Source organism: Sodiomyces alcalophilus, assembly GCF_042370955.1.
Source record: "Sodiomyces alcalophilus JCM 7366 unplaced genomic scaffold ACRALscaffold_9, whole genome shotgun sequence".
NCBI classification, from domain to species: domain Eukaryota; kingdom Fungi; phylum Ascomycota; class Sordariomycetes; order Glomerellales; family Plectosphaerellaceae; genus Sodiomyces; species Sodiomyces alcalophilus.
The window spans coordinates 315,995-337,522 of record NW_027263540.1 but is presented as its reverse complement, the minus strand read 5'-3'; the positions used below and the strand labels follow the sequence as shown (position 1 = coordinate 337,522).

General features: G+C 39.1%; 2 protein-coding genes across 2 annotated transcripts; both read right to left on the bottom strand.

Moving 5' to 3' along the window:
• Nucleotides 1–3,488: 3,488 nt before the first annotated feature.
• On the bottom strand, nucleotides 3,489–13,336 carry ACRALDRAFT_2022933 (uncharacterized protein; the record flags this gene model as incomplete). Its single annotated transcript, XM_071020115.1, has 4 exons — nucleotides 3,489–3,533; nucleotides 3,596–3,676; nucleotides 3,720–3,831; nucleotides 13,296–13,336. The coding sequence occupies 4 exons, from the start codon at nucleotides 13,334–13,336 to the stop codon at nucleotides 3,489–3,491; spliced, it is 279 nt and encodes a 92-aa protein (XP_070871297.1).
• Nucleotides 13,337–17,142: 3,806 nt separating this feature from the next.
• ACRALDRAFT_1063534 (uncharacterized protein) lies at nucleotides 17,143–18,759 on the bottom strand. Its single transcript, XM_071016811.1, has 3 exons — nucleotides 18,188–18,759; nucleotides 17,762–18,117; nucleotides 17,143–17,673 (listed from the first exon to the last, which is right to left on the bottom strand). The coding sequence occupies exons 1-3, from the start codon at nucleotides 18,429–18,431 to the stop codon at nucleotides 17,353–17,355; spliced, it is 921 nt and encodes a 306-aa protein (XP_070871296.1). The 5' UTR covers nucleotides 18,432–18,759; the 3' UTR covers nucleotides 17,143–17,352.
• Nucleotides 18,760–21,528: the final 2,769 nt, after the last annotated feature.

The window sequence follows — 21,528 nt, the reverse complement described above, 5'->3', positions numbered from 1 at the left end:
GCACTAGACCTTTTCTTTATTAGGTCTTCGCCGGCGATAATCGCCTAAAATGGAATTAAACTTTACTCTAATAGTTTATAATTTTAGGATTAGTTAAGGCTTAACCCTATTTTATTTACTTATTATTAAGGAAAAAGATTATTATAACCTACGAATTAAGTTCTTATTTAGCTATCCAATAACGTTTAGTACCTTATACTATCTTATAACCGCCTTCCTTTATATATATCTTTTTTATACTTTTAGTATCTTCTCCGAATCCTTAAAGTGTTTTCTAGGTAGTCCTCTAGTTCCTAGATATTATACTTTACTAGCTAACCCGCCTACTTTATAAAACAGAACGTCTAACCTTATTCTTCCTTATAATTAACGATATCTTCTACCTTATATTTCTCTTACTCCTTCTTTAAAAGCGGGAGATCCGTTACCGATACCTCCGTGGCTACTCGGTCCTTCCACGGTTCTAATAAGAATACCGGGAATATATAGTATATCCTTATATACTATATAGGAAGGCGAGCCCTATACCCCTAGTCGCCGATTCTTTTACTAACCTATACCCGAATATATTATAGTGCTAACTTTAACCCTTACTAGAATCGGAAGTTCTTTCTAGATAGTCTAATAATATCGCTTACTTTGTGCTATTACGGCTAGTAGCGTTTATTATAATACGTAGCCTAGTACTCCGTGATATACGCCTAGTAGTCGCGGACCTCTCACTAAACCTCCGCTAGCCTTTTATTATATTCTTAAACCCCCTGTACCCGGGTATTACCCCTAGGGCGAATATACTCTATCATACGTGGGTGGTATCCGTATAACGCTTTATATAACGAGATACTAAGTAAGCAGTACTTATTATTATTATAGGCGAACTCTGCTTTTACTAACTAAATAGACTATTATATTATCGTATTACCGGCGATTATTAGTAGGTACTTAATGAGGTACTATTATATTTATTCCGTCTTACTATTCGTTTATAGGTAGTATATAATAGATAGTCGCTAAGTATTTGCCTACTCGTGGTAAAACTCTATCTAAAAATAATTAGTAAATAGCTTATCTCGGTTTATTATTATACCCTCTAGGCTATTAAATTAGTACTCAATCTCCTTATATAGGACCGCCGCTAACTAGGGTGCTATTAGGTCCTTCCGTATAGGAATATATAAAGCGTACTTTACATACCGGTTAATAATTAGTAGGATAACGTTATATATTTACCCGTTAGCCTCTTTTCTCGGCGGTAGACCCGTAATAAAATCTATACTAATTTCTTAAAACGGATATATAGGTAAACGTAGGGTCTATAGCTAACTATACGGTTTATATCACGGCACTTAGGCCCCTTAATACGCCGAATATATAGCGATATAACCGTGAATGTCTGCCGCTAAGTTTATATAGTGGGACTTTCGGGAAATGAGCTGAAGCGTCTTATTTACTCCTATATACCCCGCCCTAGAGTTATTATAGTGCTATTATAGGACCTCCGCCCTTCGCGAGCCCTATATAGGTAGTGGTAACCGTCTTTTGAATACCAATATATCCTTTTCTTTAAGAGAGTGCCCCGCTTCTTTTCTGGTTCCTTAGTAAATATCTTTACTTAAGGATATATAATCCGGATTAATAGTCTATAGCCCTCTAACCAGATCCTCTAGTCCCTTACTAATAATATGCTAACCTTGCCGTTTTCTTCCTGGCTAGCTCTCTAGCGATAATATATAGAATATACTAATCTGGTATTATAGTAACCCTAGCCTCAGCCTTAGATATTAGCTATATCTTATCGGCGACCCTCCGCTACGTAATCGCCCTACCCCCCGCGTCTTATATTCGGGAGCAGGTAATAGTAAGAATAATAAAACGCCGGGTATTATCGGTAGGACCTAGGGGCTATAGACCTTTTCCATCCTTATCTCTTAAGCTAGGTAGGGCCCCCTCCTATAGACTTTATACCCGGTTATATTTTCTGGGCCTATATTTAGATAGCGTTACCTAAGCAGCTTAAATACATATAATCTTTACCGTATTATTTACTAGGGTAAGGTGGATACTCGCGATTTATACACCAATACTTATGGGGAGGTCGCTTATTAGTTATAATATATATAATAATATTGGGAGTATATTATTATATAGCGTTTTATTCATTATTTACTCCGGCTATCTTAATAGGCTACTTACTGGGTTTATCTTACCCGGGCGGTATTAAACCTTAAAGTCGAATAACGGTTATTAGTATACCCATATAGTAAGCCTCCCGCGAAGGTCCGGCGCCGGCGGGTGTAGTATACTTTTAAGCGTCTAATAGTCTGTTAGTGCCGTAAAGGCTTATCCTATACCTTTAAGATAATAGCGCTAATACTTAAGACTCTTTATTATAGCTAGTAGCTCCTATTACCCTATACCCTATCGTTACTGCATTTCGGAAAGCGTTTATAAGGAATAAGCGACTACTTACTATCATGTTTTATATTTCTGACTTAGAATTCTGGCAAAAACCTTATTTGAGGCGTCTATCTTAGCCCTTATATCTAGCACCGGGTTCTAGTACCGGAAAATAGTCACTTACCGCAGGGGCAACCTTTAACTACTTAAACGCCCGCTTAGCGCTCCTGGGGAACTTAAACAATCCCTTCTTCTTACCCGCTTAACTGCCTTTTAAGAATATAGTTAATAGCATTATAATTCTCGAGCACCCCTTAATAAATCGTTTATAGAAATTAGTAAAACTGAAGAAGACTTAGATATCACGTAACGACTCGGGCGCTAGCTACTCGGCGATTATATACACGCGTTCCGGATTTATTATAATACCCTCGCAGGTTACTAAACTCTAGAAAATCTACTCGGTTATAATAGAACTCGTACTTTAGTAGTTTCGCGTATAGCTAGGCCCTATAAAGCCAATCCAAAACCTTCTTTAGGTTCTTTATATACTATTTCTTTATTATAGAATATATAAGAATGTTATTTATGTCAGTAATATAGTATATATTTGGTAGACTAAGAAGCACTTGGTGAATATACACCTAGAGGGTAGCCGGAGTATTTAGCGGTCTCCCTTTTTAATACGGATCTTATAATAGGTATCTCGGATATCCACCTTCTAAAAGTACTTTACCCTGGTAAGCCTATCTAATAGCTCGCCGAGTAGGAGTAAAGGGTACCTGTTCTAAATTATTATAGTGTTTAAGCCCTAGTAATTAATATAAAGTTAAAGACCCGTTATTCCGACTATACCACTTGGTTATTCCGACTATAGTTCGGTTATAGACCAATATCTATAGCTAATTAAACACACATTTCTACTTTCTACCCACCCCCTTCCTATTCGATCGTTCATTTTAATCATAATCCAATCCCTCAATCTATTAATCAATCAATGAATCTTTAACCCTCTCAACCCGTTAATTCGTTAATCCATTAATCGATTAATTAACGCCGCGATAGGGCTCCTACCGCCTATCTTCTTTGCCTTAGGCTACGAAGAATTCGAGGATCTGGTCGGCCTTGTATTGCGCCTGAAGATATCCCGGTTTACGTTAATCCCACGGGGGAGTAATCTATAGCAGGCATAACGGACTCGCGCTCGTGAGCCCTCCAAATAGGAACTAGAGGAATAACGGGCGGCGGCTCGGTAAGAAGAAGTGGCGGCGAGGTTTCCCTAGCAGCAGCAGCAGCAGCAGCAGCAATAACCATAATAACACGGCGGTCGTGATAACCGTAGCGGTGGGCGTGGGCGTAGGCGTGGGCGTGGCCATGGCCGTGGGCATGGCCGTGGAGGCAGAGGAGACAGAGGAGGCAGTGGAGCTATCGATACTACGATCTATCTGTCAATTACAACAGCAACAGCAATAGTAGTTAGATATACGAGTAACGGATAGATAGGGAGCTGGATTCCGTAACGTGGCCTTAATTAATGGTATTTAACTATAATATAGAGCGATAGTCCTTAATGCGAGTCATTAGGATCATATCTGCTACTGCCTTCAATTAACTTAAGGCGTTAAATTAGCTCCTACGTGAAAAGCTTAGAAACAGCGTGATAGTGGTCTATGATTGTAATGATTATACGAAGTACGAATACGTACATTATATTTATATGTGGAAAATAGTATTCCGAAACAGGGAATTTATGAGTCTATAACCGAACTACAGTCGGAATAACGGGTCTCTAAAGTTATAGGCTATTATCCTTTTTAGACATAAATAGCACCGGTAAGCCTACGGAGCTTATTAACTATTAGATATAACCGCTTATTATCCTTTTAGCGATATACTTTTTTAGCTCCTCTAGCTAAGCTCGAGATAAGGGATATAATAGCACGAATAGCGGTTCCTTCCCGTCTTATAAGTTAATCGTGTATTCAGCGTCCTTTATTAAGGGCAGCTTCTTTACGGCCTATTCCAAAAGTATATCCTAGTAGTTAGCGATTTCCGGTGGCAGTTCGACGATTAGTCCGTATATTACTATTTTATCATGAATTATAGATAGAATAGTTATATCTGGTCTACCCGGTATAATAATAGTAATAGTAGCGATATATATAATATATGCCTTTAGTTATTTCTTAAGGATCTAGCGAGCCTATAGGTTAGGGTCTATAATTAAAATCGGCCTATAAACGAATATTTAGTAAGCTATATTAATTATAATATCTTCTTAATATATACTATCGTTTAAGAGCAATAATTATCCGGTACCCTTAGGTCGATGCGTGTATAAGAAGACCCTTTGTAATAGGCGTAGCCGTCTATCTATATCTAGTAGATAAATCGTTAGGCTATATGCTCTGTGGACCCACGCCTAGCTATTATCGAAACGTTTAATCTTTAGAGTCTTAACCTCTAAGAGCGGTTTTAACCCTAGGCATTCTATTAATGCCGGGCTAATAACATCTACTATCACGGGTTAACCCCTTAAAAGTATAGTTCCAGCATAAGGCCGGAACCGCTAATTAGCACGTAGGTCCGACGCTCGGACCTCGCGCTGCCCTTACCATAGATTCGTATAAACCTAGTAAATTCTGCACCTCTTTATAGACCTTTTCCTTTTCTTTCCTTAATTCTAGCTAATATAATTATTCGGCCTTAATTAGTGCGATTAACCTATAACTAGCCGCTTATATAGCTAGAATTTAGTAAACCCCACGCGCTATATTAGTATAGACTTAGATATAAACGCGCTATTAGGCGGCGGCGGTCCCACGAACCCCGCTAAGCTAGCTAAGTGGATAGATAGAAGGATTATTAAAGCTATTAATAAGACGCTCGGTCCCTTATAAGAATAGATAGCTTAATAATAAGAGCTGCTTTAATAACTTACGAATAGTCTCGCGAACGCCTAGGCCCCGAAGTAACTTACTCTTAACCTCGCGCCTCCCTTAAAGGGAGCCCCTACGAATATACCCGCGGAGTCGGTAGCGGGTCCTCCTAGCCTAGCGACCTCTACTCCCCCTCCCTAAATCGAAGTCTTATAGGAAACACGTTAGGAACTATATCCGCTATATACTAAGCCTCTACTATACTCCGCGAAGTTTAGTAAAAAGCGAATAAAGTATACTACCTAGTTATAATAGATACGTAATAAGCTATTACTAAATAAATACTTATTTAATAACGAAGCTAAAATATAGTAGTATATTAACTTATACCTAAAGGGGAGTGCTTAGTAAGTGGTATTAGCCTTTTACGCCGCTAGGGGGCCAGGAGGTACCCGCGACCTAGAGTTATTCCTTACGTACCTAGACCGTATATATAAGGACTAGAATAAATAGCCTTACGCGGCCTTCACGCTATATTCCTTTAGATAGCGTAAGGAATAAACCTTTACGTTTTTCCTACCGAAAGTCAAGAAACACATCGCCTAAGCAGGTAGTAGCGAGTAGGTAGACTTAGCGAAGATCACCTTCCTTAAGGGAGCCTTAAGCTAGAAGCTATATAGCGCCCTAATTACTATAAAGTTACCTTATAATTATCTAAGCTAGGTTACTAAGGTCCAAAATATTACCTAAAAGCTCAAAGGCCTGCGCCTAACTAGCTAGAATACTTACTTACTAAACCGAACCCGGAGCTAAGAGACCGACGCTAATAAAGTTATTCTAATAGGAGGGATTAATTAGGTCCGGCCCGATATAACTATAGACCGACCGTATAATAACCGGGAGTGCTAGGGGTATAGGAAAAAGGGATATATCCGTATAAACTATAAGTCTCGGGATAGGGGCTTAAAAGCTAAGGGCGCCCGCGTAATAAAGGCTTAGGCCGGGGATAGCGATATCGCTATAAGCTTAGATAGTTCGGATAATAAGGAGTCAGAAAAAGAATAGCTCTAATATAAAAACGGGTGTTAAAGCTAATAGCCGCCCTATAGTAAGAGTAGGAGGCGTTTAAATACCTAGCTAGCGGCGACTTAGCCTTAATATTAACACGAGTAAATAAAGGATATATATATACTCTTATAGATACGGCTTATAAACTACGCTATTATAAATAAACGCTTTACCTAAAGACTTTACTTACTATTAGTCCATAAAAGGAAACGATTATTATAAGGATTCTTAGATATATCTAAGTCGGCTATTAGCGCTAGGATCGGCGCGTTTAAGCTAAAGATTAGCGGCTATATATAACGAGTCTTCGCCTATATAGTAAAAGGACTAAATCAGGATATATTCTTAGGGAGGCCGTGGCTAGAATATAACGATATTATATAGTATATAAAGAATCGTAGGCTATACTATAGAGTCGCCGATATTAACTTATAACTAGTAGGCAAGGAAGAACTAGCTAATATATAAGCTATCCGCGAGGCTAGGCTAGTCTTAGGAAAGGTATTTACGGCTATAATATAACGGATAAGAAGGGGGTTAAAGGGAAAAGAAAGAGACGAGTTTAACGCCTTAATCCGTGCCGTTAATATATAGGATATCGATATGGCCCTTTATAAGAAGGAACTAGTAGACCCTCGGGACTATATCCCTATAAATATACTATGAGAGTTCGGCGACCTCTTTATACCCGATAAGGCTAACGCTTACCCCCTTACTAAGTAGGCGTTAACCACGAAATCACCCTAAAGCGAGGTCCTAATAGACTTAAGCCGACCCTGCTATAAGGGCCCCTTAACGGTATATTAAGGGGAGAGCTACTAGTGCTCCAGAAGACGCTTAATAACCTAATAGATAAGGGATTTATATAAGCTAGTAGCTTAGCGGCGGCCGCGCCGGTCCTGTTTATAAAAAAGCCAGGGGGCGGGTTACGCTTTTATTATAACTATAAAGCCTTAAACGCAATCACCTAGTAAGATTATTACCCCCTCCCCCTAATCACTAAGACCCTACGTAACCTAGCTAGCGCTAAGTGTTTAATAAAGCTCGATATAGTCGCTGCCTTCTATAAGATCCGTATAGCTCCCGGATATAAAGGCAAAACAGCCTTTAAGACGCGCTTCGGTCTCTTTAAGTAGCTAGTATACCCTTTTAGACTAAGCGGCGTACCCGCTACCTTCTAACGCTATATTAACTAAACGCTATAGGAGTTCCTCGACGACTTTATTACTATATATATTAACGATATCCTAATCGACTCTAATAGATCTTATAAGGACTATAAAATAAAGGTCTGGCTAGTGCTATATAGGTATATAGATACCGGCCTAAACCTAGACCTAGCTAAGTATGAGTTTAGCGTGATAATAGTAAAATACCTAGGCTTTATCGTTATGGTGGATAAAGGAGTGTTTTATAACCCCGAGAAGTTAAAGGCTATCTGCGACTAGGAGGCCCCTACCTGGGTAAAGGGGGTACGAAGTTTCTTAGGATTCGCGAACTACTACCGGATATTTATCTACGAGTTTATAGGTATTATAGCCCGCCTCTCGGCACTAATAAAAAAGGATTAGCTTTTTAGGTAAGGGGCCGAGGAAGATACCGATTTTAAGGAGCTAAAACGACTTTTCTAGATAGGACCCGTTCTATAATTATAGAACCCGGATCGTAAGACTATATTAGGGACCGACTATTTAGGTTATACGTTAAGTAGTATTCTATCCTAGGTAGATAAATAGGGATATCGCTATATAGTCGTATATTACTTGTATAAGCTTACCCCGGTAAAATAAAACTACCTTATTTATAATAAGGAGATATTAGCGATTATAAGCTATATACTCGCCTAGAAGGCAGAACTAACTAGCTACGAATAATTCACGATACTATTAGACTATAGGGCTTTTAAGTACTTTATTACTAAATAGTCCTTTACTAAAAGGCAAAGCCGTTAGGCTAGCTAATTAGCCTAGTTTAACTTTATACTAGAGTACCAGCGAGGTACTAAGAACTTCGCGGCGGATACGCTCTCCTATTATTCATAGGACGCCCTAAAGGATAGCTTAGATAACCAGGAATAGGGGCAGGTAATTTAATTAATACCTAACTCCGCGATCTCTAAAACGACCCCTAAGCCGATAATATAAAGGATAATATCCGTTAAGCACATATTTAAAGTAAACAAAGATCTTTAACGACTTTAGGACGAACCTATAGTGATTAACCCTTAATACTAAGGGGTCCTCGCCGCGATTACTATAAGAGCTCGTAGCTTCGGCCCGTCCCTGAGACTACGCCTATAGATCACGGAATACTCTTTTAATCCCGTAGGATACGTAACCTTCCGGGATTATCTCTAGGTTCCGAGCTCCAAAAAAGACTCGCCACTAAGAAGGCGCTTAGTAGAAGCGATCCACGACTCTATTATCGGCGGTTACCCGAGTAAGGAGAATATAATCGCTATAATAGCGCGATAGTTCTTTTAGCCCGGTATAAATAAGGATATACGGAAGTTTGTTTATAACTATAACCCTTATAACGGAGGTAACTAATAGCGGAACGCGAAGCGCGGACTATTAAAACCATTACCTATACTAAAGCGAATCCATAGCTACCTCGCGATAGACTTTATAACGGACCTGTCACTTACCGGTAAGAGTAGGGCGCGTTTTCTATAGGTAATCACGGACTAGCTAATAAAGTTAGTAATATTAAAAGCTATAGAAATAATAAAAGCAGAAGCCTGCATAGAATACTTCTTAACTTACTATTTTAGATTCTATAGTATACCCCTATTAGTCGTTAGCGACTAAGGCTCGAACTAGACCAGGAGGTTCTAGCGATACGTCTATAAGCTTATAAGGATTAAGTAGCGACTTAGTATAGCCTACTACCCCTAAACCGATAAGGGGCCTAAAAGGCTAAACTAAGATATCCAGGCCTACCTCTAAGCCTTTATATACTATTCCTAGAATAATTAAGGTCGCCTACTACCCACCGCGTAGTTATCGCTTACTAGCAGGAAGAGCTCGACGACTTAGCTAAGTCCCTTTTTCCTAGAACACGGGTTTTACGTTAATCCTATATAAATCCACGACCCCTTACCTGTATACCCGAAGGAAGCCGCCGCCTACGACCTACTAAGTCGCTTATAAAGGGCCGTGGAATTCGCGTAAGTAGGTATAGCTTCGAAGTTACTTTAGGATAAGGAAACCGCGAATAGACGGCGACTCCTAGCAGAGCTCTTCGAAGTAGGAGACCTCGCCTAGCTATCTATAGCTAATTACTCTACGCCTAGACCTTCGAAGAAGCTAAGTTAGTTATACTAAAAGTATAGGGTAATAAAAGTAATTAACTCCTACGTTATCGAATTAAATATACCCTCAGGGATATATCCTTATTTCTATATTAATATCTTAAAGCGAGCTAGCCGCGACCCCCTCCTTAGGTAGGTCGTGACTAATCCCTAACCCGAACCGATTAGGGACGCCCTTTATAGTAATAAAGAGTATAAGGTAAAAAGCATCCTATACGTGTAGAATAAATAGCGAGGTCGCGGCGTATAGCGCGAGGTATTTATACGATAGGCGGGATACGTAGAACCTACTTAGGAACCGCTAGATACCGTATAGAATACTCAAGCACTAGACGATTTTAAAGCGGAATAGGGCCCTGCGGATAAGAATAATAGGCCTTTATAAGATTACGTTACGAGGAATACGCGAAGACGAAGAGACCCTAGTATAAGGGGAGTATAACCTATAGTCGTAAGTTCATTTAAGGGGGGGAATTTACTAGCCCCCTTACCGGTTTCTAAGGAGGTAGATAGTGCCTCCGTAAAGGACTTTAATTAGCGGTATTACCGTCTAGACCCTCCTAGCTATTATTATTACTGCTACCCGTAGTAGGACCGCTACCTCCTTAGAGGGCGGCGAGGATACCCTCTAGGAGGCGCGTTATCGCTATGCTCTACGAGTAAACCTCGCGGCGGAGGGCCACCACTTTATAGCGGAGACCCGCGTCGACCAGGGGCTTAATAAATAGGATCGCGGTGGCGGGGAGCTAAGAAGGTTAGTCGTAATAACCTTACCTATAAATCATAAAACACATATAGGGCGGTACGGGTAGGATCCCACGGTATATTCAAAGGATTTAGGATTACTACAGGCCGCGCTAGGCCCGGATTAATTATAGTATATCTAGTTAAATTTCTGTTTAATACCGGCTATATAATCGGCGTAGAGGCGATAGAAGGCTTCGCAAGGGTGGCCGGGGGAGTAAGCTAGGCCACGTTAACGCTTAGAAGGTGTCGCGGCCTACCGGAGAGTTAGCAGGATCCTCGCGGTAAAGTATTAGGCCGTATCACAAACCTCCTTTTTAGCCGGACGCTTACTAGTATTCGCTATAGCGGTAAGGGCCTCCTTAGCCACGCTTTTAACCGATTAACCGCGTACCTTATTATTAGAGGCCGGGGGGGGGGGGGGGGGGGACGCGATATCGCTAGCGGCCGGCTATTCTTTAACGGTGCCCTAAAAGGCGTGGCGGGCGCTATAGCCGGGTATAGATATCTAAACGCACCCTATTAGCTATAACCTAACTAGATTAGCGCGAGGACTTATCGGGAGACTTATAACAGTTAATAGAATAGTAAAAGGGCGAGATTTATAAAATTAATAAAAAGCTTTAAGTATAGAGTAACTACGCCGCGAGTTAGCGAGGAACGATATAGCTCCTAGCACGGAACGAACGATAGAGCTTACTACTAAAAACGACGTTATAGGCTTATAGAAAAAGAACCAACTATAAATAAAAAGCCGGGCGAAGCTACGCTTATACTATAATATCGAACTACGGAATATAATAAAAGCCTATAAAGCTACTTATTATAATAGTTTACGAATAAAGAAGAAGGAGTAACCGGGTGTTTTTAATATAAAGAGTAAGTGCTTGGCGTAACACGGAACGCTAGCGACTAGGGAGCGAAGTCGCCGCGAACGATACGCGACTCGAATATACCCGATATAAGGGAGGATACACGACTCCCTCGCGACGCGTTTAGGCAAATAACGGATTCGGTACTTAGTTATTATAGCCCCGGGGGGGGGGGGAGGGGGGTAATATCACGGGTTAACCCCTTAAAAGTATAGTTCCGGTATAAGGCCGGAACCGCTAATTAGTATATAGGTCCGACGCTCGGACCTCGCGCTACCCTTACCGTAGATTCGTATAAACCTAGTAAATCCTGCACCTCTTTATAGACCTTTTCCTTTCCTTTCCTTAATTCTAGCTAATATAATTATTCGGTCTTACTTAGTGTAATTAACCTATAACTAGCCGCTTATATCTACTTCTATAAAGCTATCTAAATTAATACTAAACTTAATCTCCTTCCTATAGCGGATTATAATCGCTATAGATCTCCCTACCTCGCCTATAGCAATCGCTAGCCGGTTATCGGGTATAGGTTCGGCCCCCCTATTAATACTAACTTATTTCCTAATATATAGTGTTCCCTAACTCGAATATTATTATTAAGGTTATTATATACGGCGTATATATTATTAACGCGGGCATAATTCTTCGCTACCCCGTTATCTATTTTCCGCTATTCCTTATTATTATAGTAGTTCTTAGAACGGTGACCCTTTTTACCGTAGCTATAATACTCGCCTATAAAGGCGCGCGTACTAGGCTACGCTTATAGACGCTCTAGGCCCGAGCTCGAGGCCTTTTAACTCGTTAGGGGCGCCCCCTGTAACGGGTCCGTGGTCTTATTTAGGTTAGCGGGCGTATACTAACCCGTCGCCGAGGTGGTCCCGCGATTAGAGCGACCGTCCGAATACTAGAAGTTTCATAGGGTCCTTTTATAACCAGTATCCGATCGCTTACTACTCGCCTTCTTAATAGGACTTATATTCTAAAATAGTTATACCTCTTATGCTAGCGTTATAGCCTTATTTAGTTTGGTTATTCGCTCCCGTATCCTATCTTTATATATAACGGTAACGGACTAGAATAATCGTAAGCACGGTCTTTATATCCGCTTATCTCCTAGCCTAATAATCCAGATAGGTAATCCTACTATTCGAATAGCTTTATTGGTATTATATCGCCGGTTATTTATAGTTTCTATAGGTCTTTATAGTAATAGTACCGATATATATGTCGGGATAGGTGGTCTCGCTAAATGAAGGTTATAAAGTTATTCTAATTCGGGTTAATACTCTTCTTAGTATAATACCTCTAAGATATCTAGAAGTTATATTTAAGCTTCGTTAAAGCCTATTCGATCTATTATAGTACCGGGGTACTACGCCTAAACTAGTTCCTGGACGTAATTACTACTAGCTAATCGTCGATTTCCGTAACCATAAATAACTCTTTAATTAGCTCATAATTATATACCGGCGGTTGTCTATAAATATACCGGGACGCCGGTTATTTAGTAAGCTTCTTTAGAATCGCGCGATTAATTTCGTTTTATTATTAGAGGTGTTACGAGAATATCGCGATTAATACCTTTTACGTTAATATTAAGGGGCTAGCGATATATCGCCGATCGACCGATAAACTGTTATCTTTAGGACTAAGCGTAGCGGGCGTATCTATTAACCCCTTGTTTTTATTATTATCTAGTCCTCACTCGTGCGCTGTTATTATTAATTTAGATTTAATAGGCGCCTCCTACCCGGTATCCGCTTCGCTAGCTCCCCCCGGGGAACGCTGATTCCGTAAGTCTTTCTCGGTGGTATCTTTCGCCTAACTACCTTAAAGGTATAGAAGTGAAAGAATTATAATAAAAGAAAAGTCCGTGGACTTTAGTTAAAGAAAAGATATCATAGAACAGGCCTAATAACTTAATATCGTAAAGTAATCGTAATATATTCGTTGAATAAGCGCTGACTTTAAACCAAGACTTTAGCTTTAGGGATTAAACTATATCCCTTAATGCACGCATAGAGATAGGTTTCGATCGTTGGTCTGTCCGCGGCCATCGGTCCGACTATATGCCGACGGCTCTGCGATCGTCTTATTACACCTATTAATATATTCTTTACTGCACCCTAAGGTTGCCCTTACTTAAATCCTCTTATAGGTCTTATAGTACTGGCTAGCCAGAGGTATATACAGTTAGTGTATATTTTACTCCCGCCCCGGCTAGGAAGGGGATTACCGTCCAAGCCTCGGCTAAGGACTATCGTATCTAGCTAGCCACATGCTAAGGCTAAGGCTAAGCGTTCGATGGATAATGCTTCTATAGTGGTTGAGAGTCTTATAAAGAACGCTTATCGAATAAAGCTTCCATTTAATAGGGACTATAAGGTCTTCTGCTTTATTTATATCAAACATTAGCCTCCGGCTAGTATAGACAGCGCTACCACGACTAGTTAGGACCCAGGGCGAGGTTAGCTAACTCTAAATACTATAGCCCCTTAAAGAGGGGTATAAATACCTTCCCCCCTAGCCTAGTCTAGCTAGTGCGGTAATAATACTCTTATTGGAAGAATAAGAGTTATATGCTAAAACATCTTAACCTCTTAAGTTAATATTACGGCCTTATCCAGCTTAGTTCTCTGCTCCCGTATTTTATCCTTAGCATATAAAGGTAACTAACTAAAATAGTCATAGACGTGCTAATTGCTTCCGTTTATCTCCTAGCCCAATACCCTATATAGGCTATGCTATAGTTTGACTAGCTTTATTAGTGTTATATTGCCTGTTATTTATAAGTTACGGAAATCTTTACAATAATAATAGTATTATATACCTCGAGATAGATACTCTTACCGAATAAAGGCTATAACATCGTCCTAATTTGATTTAGTAATATTCTTTATATAATATATTTATGATATCTAAAGGGCATATCTAAGCTTTATTACAGCCTATTCGATTTTCTATAGTACCGGGGCTTTAGGCCTAAACTAGGTCCTAGACTTAATCGCTAGTAGCTAATTCTTGATTTTTATAACTATAAATAACTCCTTAATTAGTGTATAATTATATACCGGCGGATTTTTCTAATCGCCCCGGGGTGCTGATTAGTTATCATTTTCTTTATAGTTACGCGATTAAACTTGCCTTATTATTAGAGATACTATAAAAATATTATAATTAATATCTTTTCTATTAAGAATATATCGGCGGCGGACCGCCGATTAATCTATAAACTATTATCTTTAGGGTTAAGTATGCTCGGTATATGTATAGACCACTTGTTCTTATCCCGTCCCTACTCGAGCACCGTTATAATTAATTTAGGTGTAATAAGTGCCTCCTGCCCGGCGTCTGCTTTACTAGCTTCCCGTAGGGGGATACTCGTTCCCCGAGTCCTTCTGAGTGGTATCTTTAGCCTAACTACCTGAAAGATCTAGAAGTTAAAGAATTATAATAAAGGAAAAGTTCGTATACGTGAGTTAAGGAAAATATATAATACAAAAGACTTAATAGCTTGGAATTGTAGAGTGATTATTACATTTTTATTAAGTAACAGCTGATTTTAAACTAGGCCTTTAACTTCAGTAATTAAACTATATCCCTTAGTGTATATAATAAGATAGGTTTGGATTAGTGGTCTGTGCTGGGCTATCGGTCTAATTTTATACCGTCGGCTATATAATTGTCTTATTATAAAAAGACGATATATCTAATAAAACCTCGGCCTACCTATCCTCTTTTACTACTACGGCCTTAATAGCTATAACTTGACTATCTATAACGCCTATACCAAGTTTCACTCCTATATAAACTGGTTAAACCAGCATGCGGCTTTTACCTCCGTAGAGGTAATTATTATGCTAGGAGTAGATGCAATAATAGAAGGAGCCGCCGTCATAAATATAAATATGCCTGTTATAATAAACAAGCCCCTTTAAGTTAGGGAGGCAGCTATTTAAACTAACAAGCTAGGCTCGCAGCGTCCTAAGTTAAGGGATATAGTAATGGGTCTATACCGATATAAAGCACTAGGAGTCTCTTTATGGAACTATAATACCTTTTAGAAAGCTGTATAAGTCCCCGCAAGTGCCTTAATTACATTAGGACTATAAAAGGGCTTATCGTTAACCTCCTTCGCTACCTCCAAGAATATAGCCACTAGACTAGCTATTGTAGGCAGGGGTAGAAGGTATTTATAACTACCCTTTATATAGCTATAGTATTCATGGTTAGCTAACCTTACCCCGTGTCCCAACTAATAACGGTAGCGCCGTCTATCATAATTAGAAGGTAACATTTTTATACAAGTATAGCAGAAAGCCTCGTGGTCCCCTCTAGGAGGATATTATATTATATAAGTGCGCTTTATCAGGCTCTTAACTACTATAGAAGCATCGCCCACGGCATGCTTACCATTAGCCTTAATGACTCGGGCTCGCTAGGTACAGCGGCTTATAGCTAAGGCTAGGGCGGTAATCCCTTACTAGCTAGGGCGAGAGTAGATACCTCCTTACTGGTATTATTATCATTATCAGTATTAATAGCCGCTTATTATCGTCTATAGGTTAGCTATAATTACCTTAGGAGCGTAAAAAGTAACAGAGGCTTACCTGAGGGGCCGGAGATAATCCTAGAAATTTATATAACTTTTATTAATAGTAATAAAAGGTTGGAATAATAGAATAATATAAGAGTGCTTAAGGGCAATGAAAAAACATAGTAGAGCTAATAGCAGATATTATTAAAGAGAAGGAGGGGAAAATAAGATTATAAAGGGGATAGCGAAAGAATATTATCTTTATATATAAGTTACGCCGATAAACAAGGTATATTATAAGGAACCTTTTATAAAAGAAACGACCGCGCGGAACTGATATATATCTATATATAGTAGGGCTATTTATAAGTAAATATTGACTAATTACTCGGCTATAAAGAAGCTTGCCTGGAACGTCCTTTAATAAATAAGCGACCCTATAAAGCATTATCTTAAAAGGAAAAATATTACTTTAGGATCGTTATTTAATTAATAAAGGTCGCCTATAATAATAAGGCCTTATCGAACTACACCGAGGACTAACGACTTACTAAGGGAGGAGGAGAGTAGTATTATAGGTTAATCCCGTATATATAATCCAGTAAAGCAACAGATCTTCTCACTAATTATATTATAAGCCTAGTTAGTTGCCACGATATTATATTCAGGTCGCGCGTACCTATAGGGATTTCCCCTTTTCCTTCTTTTCTCCTTAGCTTTAGATAAGTTAATTATTCGGCATTACCTTATAAACAACTCGTGACTAACTGCTTATATACAGCAGCCGTGATTAAGGCGCACGATTAATAATACGCTTCTTATAGTATACGAACCGAGTAGTATATTCGTTAAAGATAATACGGCTATAAATAACGTATATCTTATTTAAAATTAGTTACTACTATATAGTCTAGAGAAAGATATTATTATCTAAGATTAGCTGCTATAGTCGTCTAATCTTAATCCTATTAGAAACGTATATAAAATACTAAAAGAGAAGATCTATTTATAGAATCCTACTCTAGCGAAGATAGGCTCTACGATACTCTTATACGAGTTACCTTACTAGACCGTAGTAAAGGTATAAAACGATCTTAAAAAGGAGCTTTTATAGGCTTTAAGTAAGTTAATATCGCGGAGGGTTAAGGCTTATATTATAGCTAGGGGGTAGTATATAAAGTAGTAAAAAGATATAACTAGGTATTCCTTTTATACAGTTATTCCCCTTTATAAATCTATCATCGTCGAAAATTTAGAAATAGTATTCGTAAAGTTATTTATATTTATATTTCAAGGGTTAAAATAAGGTTCTAGTAATAGTATTTAGATCTATATCGCCTACTTATTACTTTTCGTTATACACTATAGTATAATAGGACTCACTTAGACTTATAAGTAATATATAGATTATATCTATACCGTTTATTTCGGGGAATCATGAAGTGCTTAATAATATACTACCCTATTAGATTATATAGTGGAGATTTTGCGTTGATACTTGCGTTCGGTAAAGAATATATATATATATACCCCTCGCTACTTCTTTTCGGCGTTCTCGAAGACGTTCAGGCCAAGACCCTCCGCATCCAGAAGTAGTCTGTTCTTTGCACCCGATTCATGCATCTGCTGAGCAATGGCCCTAGCATTCTCAATCTTTTTAAGCTCAACATATGCTTTGTTTTTCTTGATCGCTTCGCCAATGAGCTCAGCTGACCTTGCTTCACCCTGAGCTTTGACGACCATGGCCTGTTTCTCTTGCCGAGCTTTGTCCACAATGAAAGCTGCGCGTTGAGCTTCTTGCTGGGCGACTTGTTTGGCTTCCACAGCCGCCGTGAATTCGGGGGAGAAGGCAAGGTGCTAAAAGAACGCAAATGGGAATATATCAGCCAGTGTACCACGAGTGAATGAGGGAGGACTATCTTGGGCCATTTCCAATCAAGCGTACGGTTAGAGACACATCGTCCAAGAGGACGTTAAAGCGAGCGGCTCTCCGTGACAGATTTTCGCGGACAAGCTTCGCTACCATTTCTCTCTGCGTGATGAGCTGACTGGCATTGAATTGAGCCACGACACTCTTCAAGACCTCATTGACGATAGACGGCAAGACCCTCTCATCATAATCCGTTCCAAGGGTCCTGTAGATCTGAGGCAAGGCGTTGACTTCTGGACGTGACAAGACACGACACGTGATGTTGACCATCTGAAGGTCCTTGGTGCCAGTTAGGGACGCGACACTTCGAGGCTTTGCACGGACATCGTATACGACTGGGGTCTCGAGCCACGGCAGCATGAGGTGAGTTCCTGGTTATAAGTACTGTCAGCCACCTCGTGTAGGTGGACCTCTCTACGCGAGAAACGTGTTGCCACTCACCTTCGCTGTAAATGTCCTTCCCAACCCCGCTAAGTCTTCGATACTTGATAGCTCTGTGACCACCGTCGACGTTGAATAGTGCGTTCTGAGCGAAGAAAGCCGAACCTGCAACAAAAACGAGGCCAGCGACTCCTATCCCTACACCTCGGCCTCCAGGCATGTTACCACCATGTCGTCGAGACTGGCGAGCCACGCCACGGAGCCGCTCGTAAGCTTCCTCCATGGGGTTTCTGCCTCCAGACATTGTGGGTTGGTAGCTGCTAGAGAACGCAGGGGAACAAGGACAAGAAAAAGGGAAAATAGAAGAGAATTAACTTTTTCTACCACGGGTTGAGTAGCGGAAGGAGGGGCGTTGTGAAGCCAGTCGATGCGGAAGGCTAGCCTTGAACGGTGAGAGGTCTTTCGATGTCCGCGTGATGGGAATGATTTAAGAAGAATATAGCTAGCGCCGAGCCAAGGCTTCGAGACGGTTAGTCACATTGTCACGTGATATGCGGCCGTTGTAAGCTTCCACAGGATATCGGATCTGGGTTATCAATCTGCCGGGCGCAGGGCAACTATATCGGACGGACCTTTGCTCCTAAAGTCGGAAGCAGGAAAACGTCGGTAAGGACGCAGGGAAATGTTTATTAGGATAAATAGAAGTTATATAAGTAAGGGTGCCTTAAACGGATCGTATTTATATAGGAAAGCCTCTACTAATAACTACCTCCACTTAACCCTATAGGAGATTAAGTAGCTAATAGTGTCTTATAATTAACTAGTCCCCTTACGTAACTTCTACTAGGCTGCTGCTAATCTTATATAGTAGCAAATATAACTACTGCTTTTTAGACCTCTAAATAGCTCTTCGTTTCTGCCCTCTTTTTAAGCTCGACGAAGCTCTTCTTTTTAAGCCTATTCAGGCCTCTTCTTAAGTTTTTCAGCTCCGATTTTAAAAACGCGTTCGTTTATGCTGATATAGATACCCTGATATACGCTATATAACCTACAGGCTTCGAGAAAGAAGATAGCTTAGAAAATAATAAAAATAATAATAATAATTATATAACACTCTGTAAGCTTAATAAAGCTTTGTACGGGTTAAAACAAAGTCCTAGACTCTGGTATAATTACCTGGTTAAGATATAATCTAAGCTAGGTTACCGGGTCTCTGAATATAATAACGGACATTTTATCTTTTATAAATATAATAAAATTAAAAGAATGGAAGAACGAGCTATTCTTTTATGCCACGTTAACGATATAGTGGCTCTAAGCCCTTCTAAAGACACTTTAGACTATTCCTTTAAGGAGATGTCTAAAGATATTATACTCAAAGACTTGGGTAAAATAAATACCTTTCTAGGCTATATAATAAATATAAATAAAGATAATAAGACTCTTTCTATAAGTTAGTTGCCTTATACTAATAAGATACTTAAAAGGTATAATAAACGAAGTCTAAAAAGGGTTAACACCCCTTATATACACAAGAAGGTCCTAGTACCAAATCCTAAACAAGCATTAACTAATAATATAAATAAATACCAATAGGAAATCGGGGCTTTATTATATCTAGCCTTGCATTTAAGACCAGATATAACTTACGCAGCTAACTAGTATTCTCGCTATATAAGTAATCCCTTATAAGACCACTTTACTACGTTAAATCGAATCTGGGCTTATATAAATACATATCCTAATATCGGTCTTTTATATAACTATAATAAAGAAGACCTTAGTATTTACGGTTAGTCTGATACCAGCTTTTCAGACATAATCGAGGATAGAACCTCGACTTTAGGATATATTTACTGTGTGGGAGTAAATAACCCCGTTAGTTAGACCTTAACTAAACAAAAAGTCATTGCTTTATTAATAATAGAGGCCGAATATATAGCTCTTATAGAAGCTTCTAAAGAAGGAATCTATCTTTATAATCTATATAAAGATATACTATAGAATCTAGGTCTAGATTCTAATATAAGAGGCAATAATAATAATAATAAAAATAATAATAAAAATAATAATAAAAATAATAATAAAAATAATAATAAAAACAATAATAATAATAATAATAATAATAATACTCTCGAGATTCCTACTATCTTAATAGATAGTGAGAGTGTAAAGAAGCTCGCCGAAAACCCTGAATTGCATAAACGGGTAAAGCATATCGACAGGCAGTATCACTACTATAGGCAATAGCTATTAAGTAATAAAATAAAAATCGTATACATAAATACGAAATTTAATATAGCTGATATAATGACTAAAGGTTTAGCAAAAGAGACTTATAATACTCTTTGCGGTTATATGAACCTAGGTTATAAGGACGATACGTTGCCTGAGTATGATTTGCCGCCTTATAATAATATTAAAGAATTAAAATACTAGGTTTTAATACTTGGTATTCTTAGTTCTTTATAAGGGGATACAACTAGGTTTTTTACCTCCGGGTTTTCCTAGATATCAAAGGTCTTTCTGAACTTTCCTTTAGATAATATACTATAATAATAACAAGGGTTTTTGAATTTTCCCTTGAATTAAAAAGAAGAGGGTTTTTTAAATTTTTCCTTTATGTATTCTAGTCTTAGATAGACTAGGATTACTGCGCTATAACATAACTATAACTATAATCTGACTAAGCTGCACTTATTATATAAGAGTCAGCTTACGGGGGGGTGTTGATATTATACTTATAATAAGTAATAATCATAATAATAATAATATAAATATACGAGATATCGTAAATACGATATCTTGGTTATTACTTAAGCGAATAACGTGGCGTGATAACCGTCGCGTAGGCTGTTAACGTAACAGTCGCCACCCAATCTTTCAGGGTCTTTTGCCAGCCCCGGATCCAGGAAGAAATCCCAGAAGTCAGTCCTTTACACAAAAAAAAAACTACGCGTTTTGCGTAACAAGCAGTAATCCTACGGATCTACGAATTCAACAGCTATTTGCTTGATTTTGCTCTCTTCCGCGCGTACAGCCTACTACTCGTAGCCCAATTCATCAAAAGTTCACTAAGTAAGGCCATATAATTCAATTATCTAAAGCTAAGGAGAAAAGGAGGAAAAGGAGAAATCTCTATAGGTATAAGCGGCTGGTTATAGGTTAATCGCACTAAGTAAGGCCGAATAATTATATTAGCTAGAATTAAGGAAAGGAAAGGAAAAGGTCTATAGAGAAGTACAGGATTTACTAGGTTTATATAAATCCGCGGTAAGGGTAGCGTAAGGTCCGAGTATCGGATCTGCGTGCTGATTAGCGGTTCCGGCCTAGTGCCGGAACTATACTTTTAAGGGGTTAACCCGTGATATTACCCCCCCCCCCCCCCCCCCCCCCCCCGG

Coding starts and splice junctions, on each gene's coding strand:
- ACRALDRAFT_1063534 (XM_071016811.1), bottom strand. CDS start 18,431: ATGTCTGGAGGCAGAAACCCCATGGAGGAAGCTTACGAGCGGCTCCGT. Junction 18,118..18,187: donor GAAGGACATTTACAGCGAAG/GTGAGTGGCAAC, acceptor ACTTATAACCAG/GAACTCACCTCATGCTGCCG. Junction 17,674..17,761: donor TGGACGATGTGTCTCTAACC/GTACGCTTGATT, acceptor GCGTTCTTTTAG/CACCTTGCCTTCTCCCCCGA.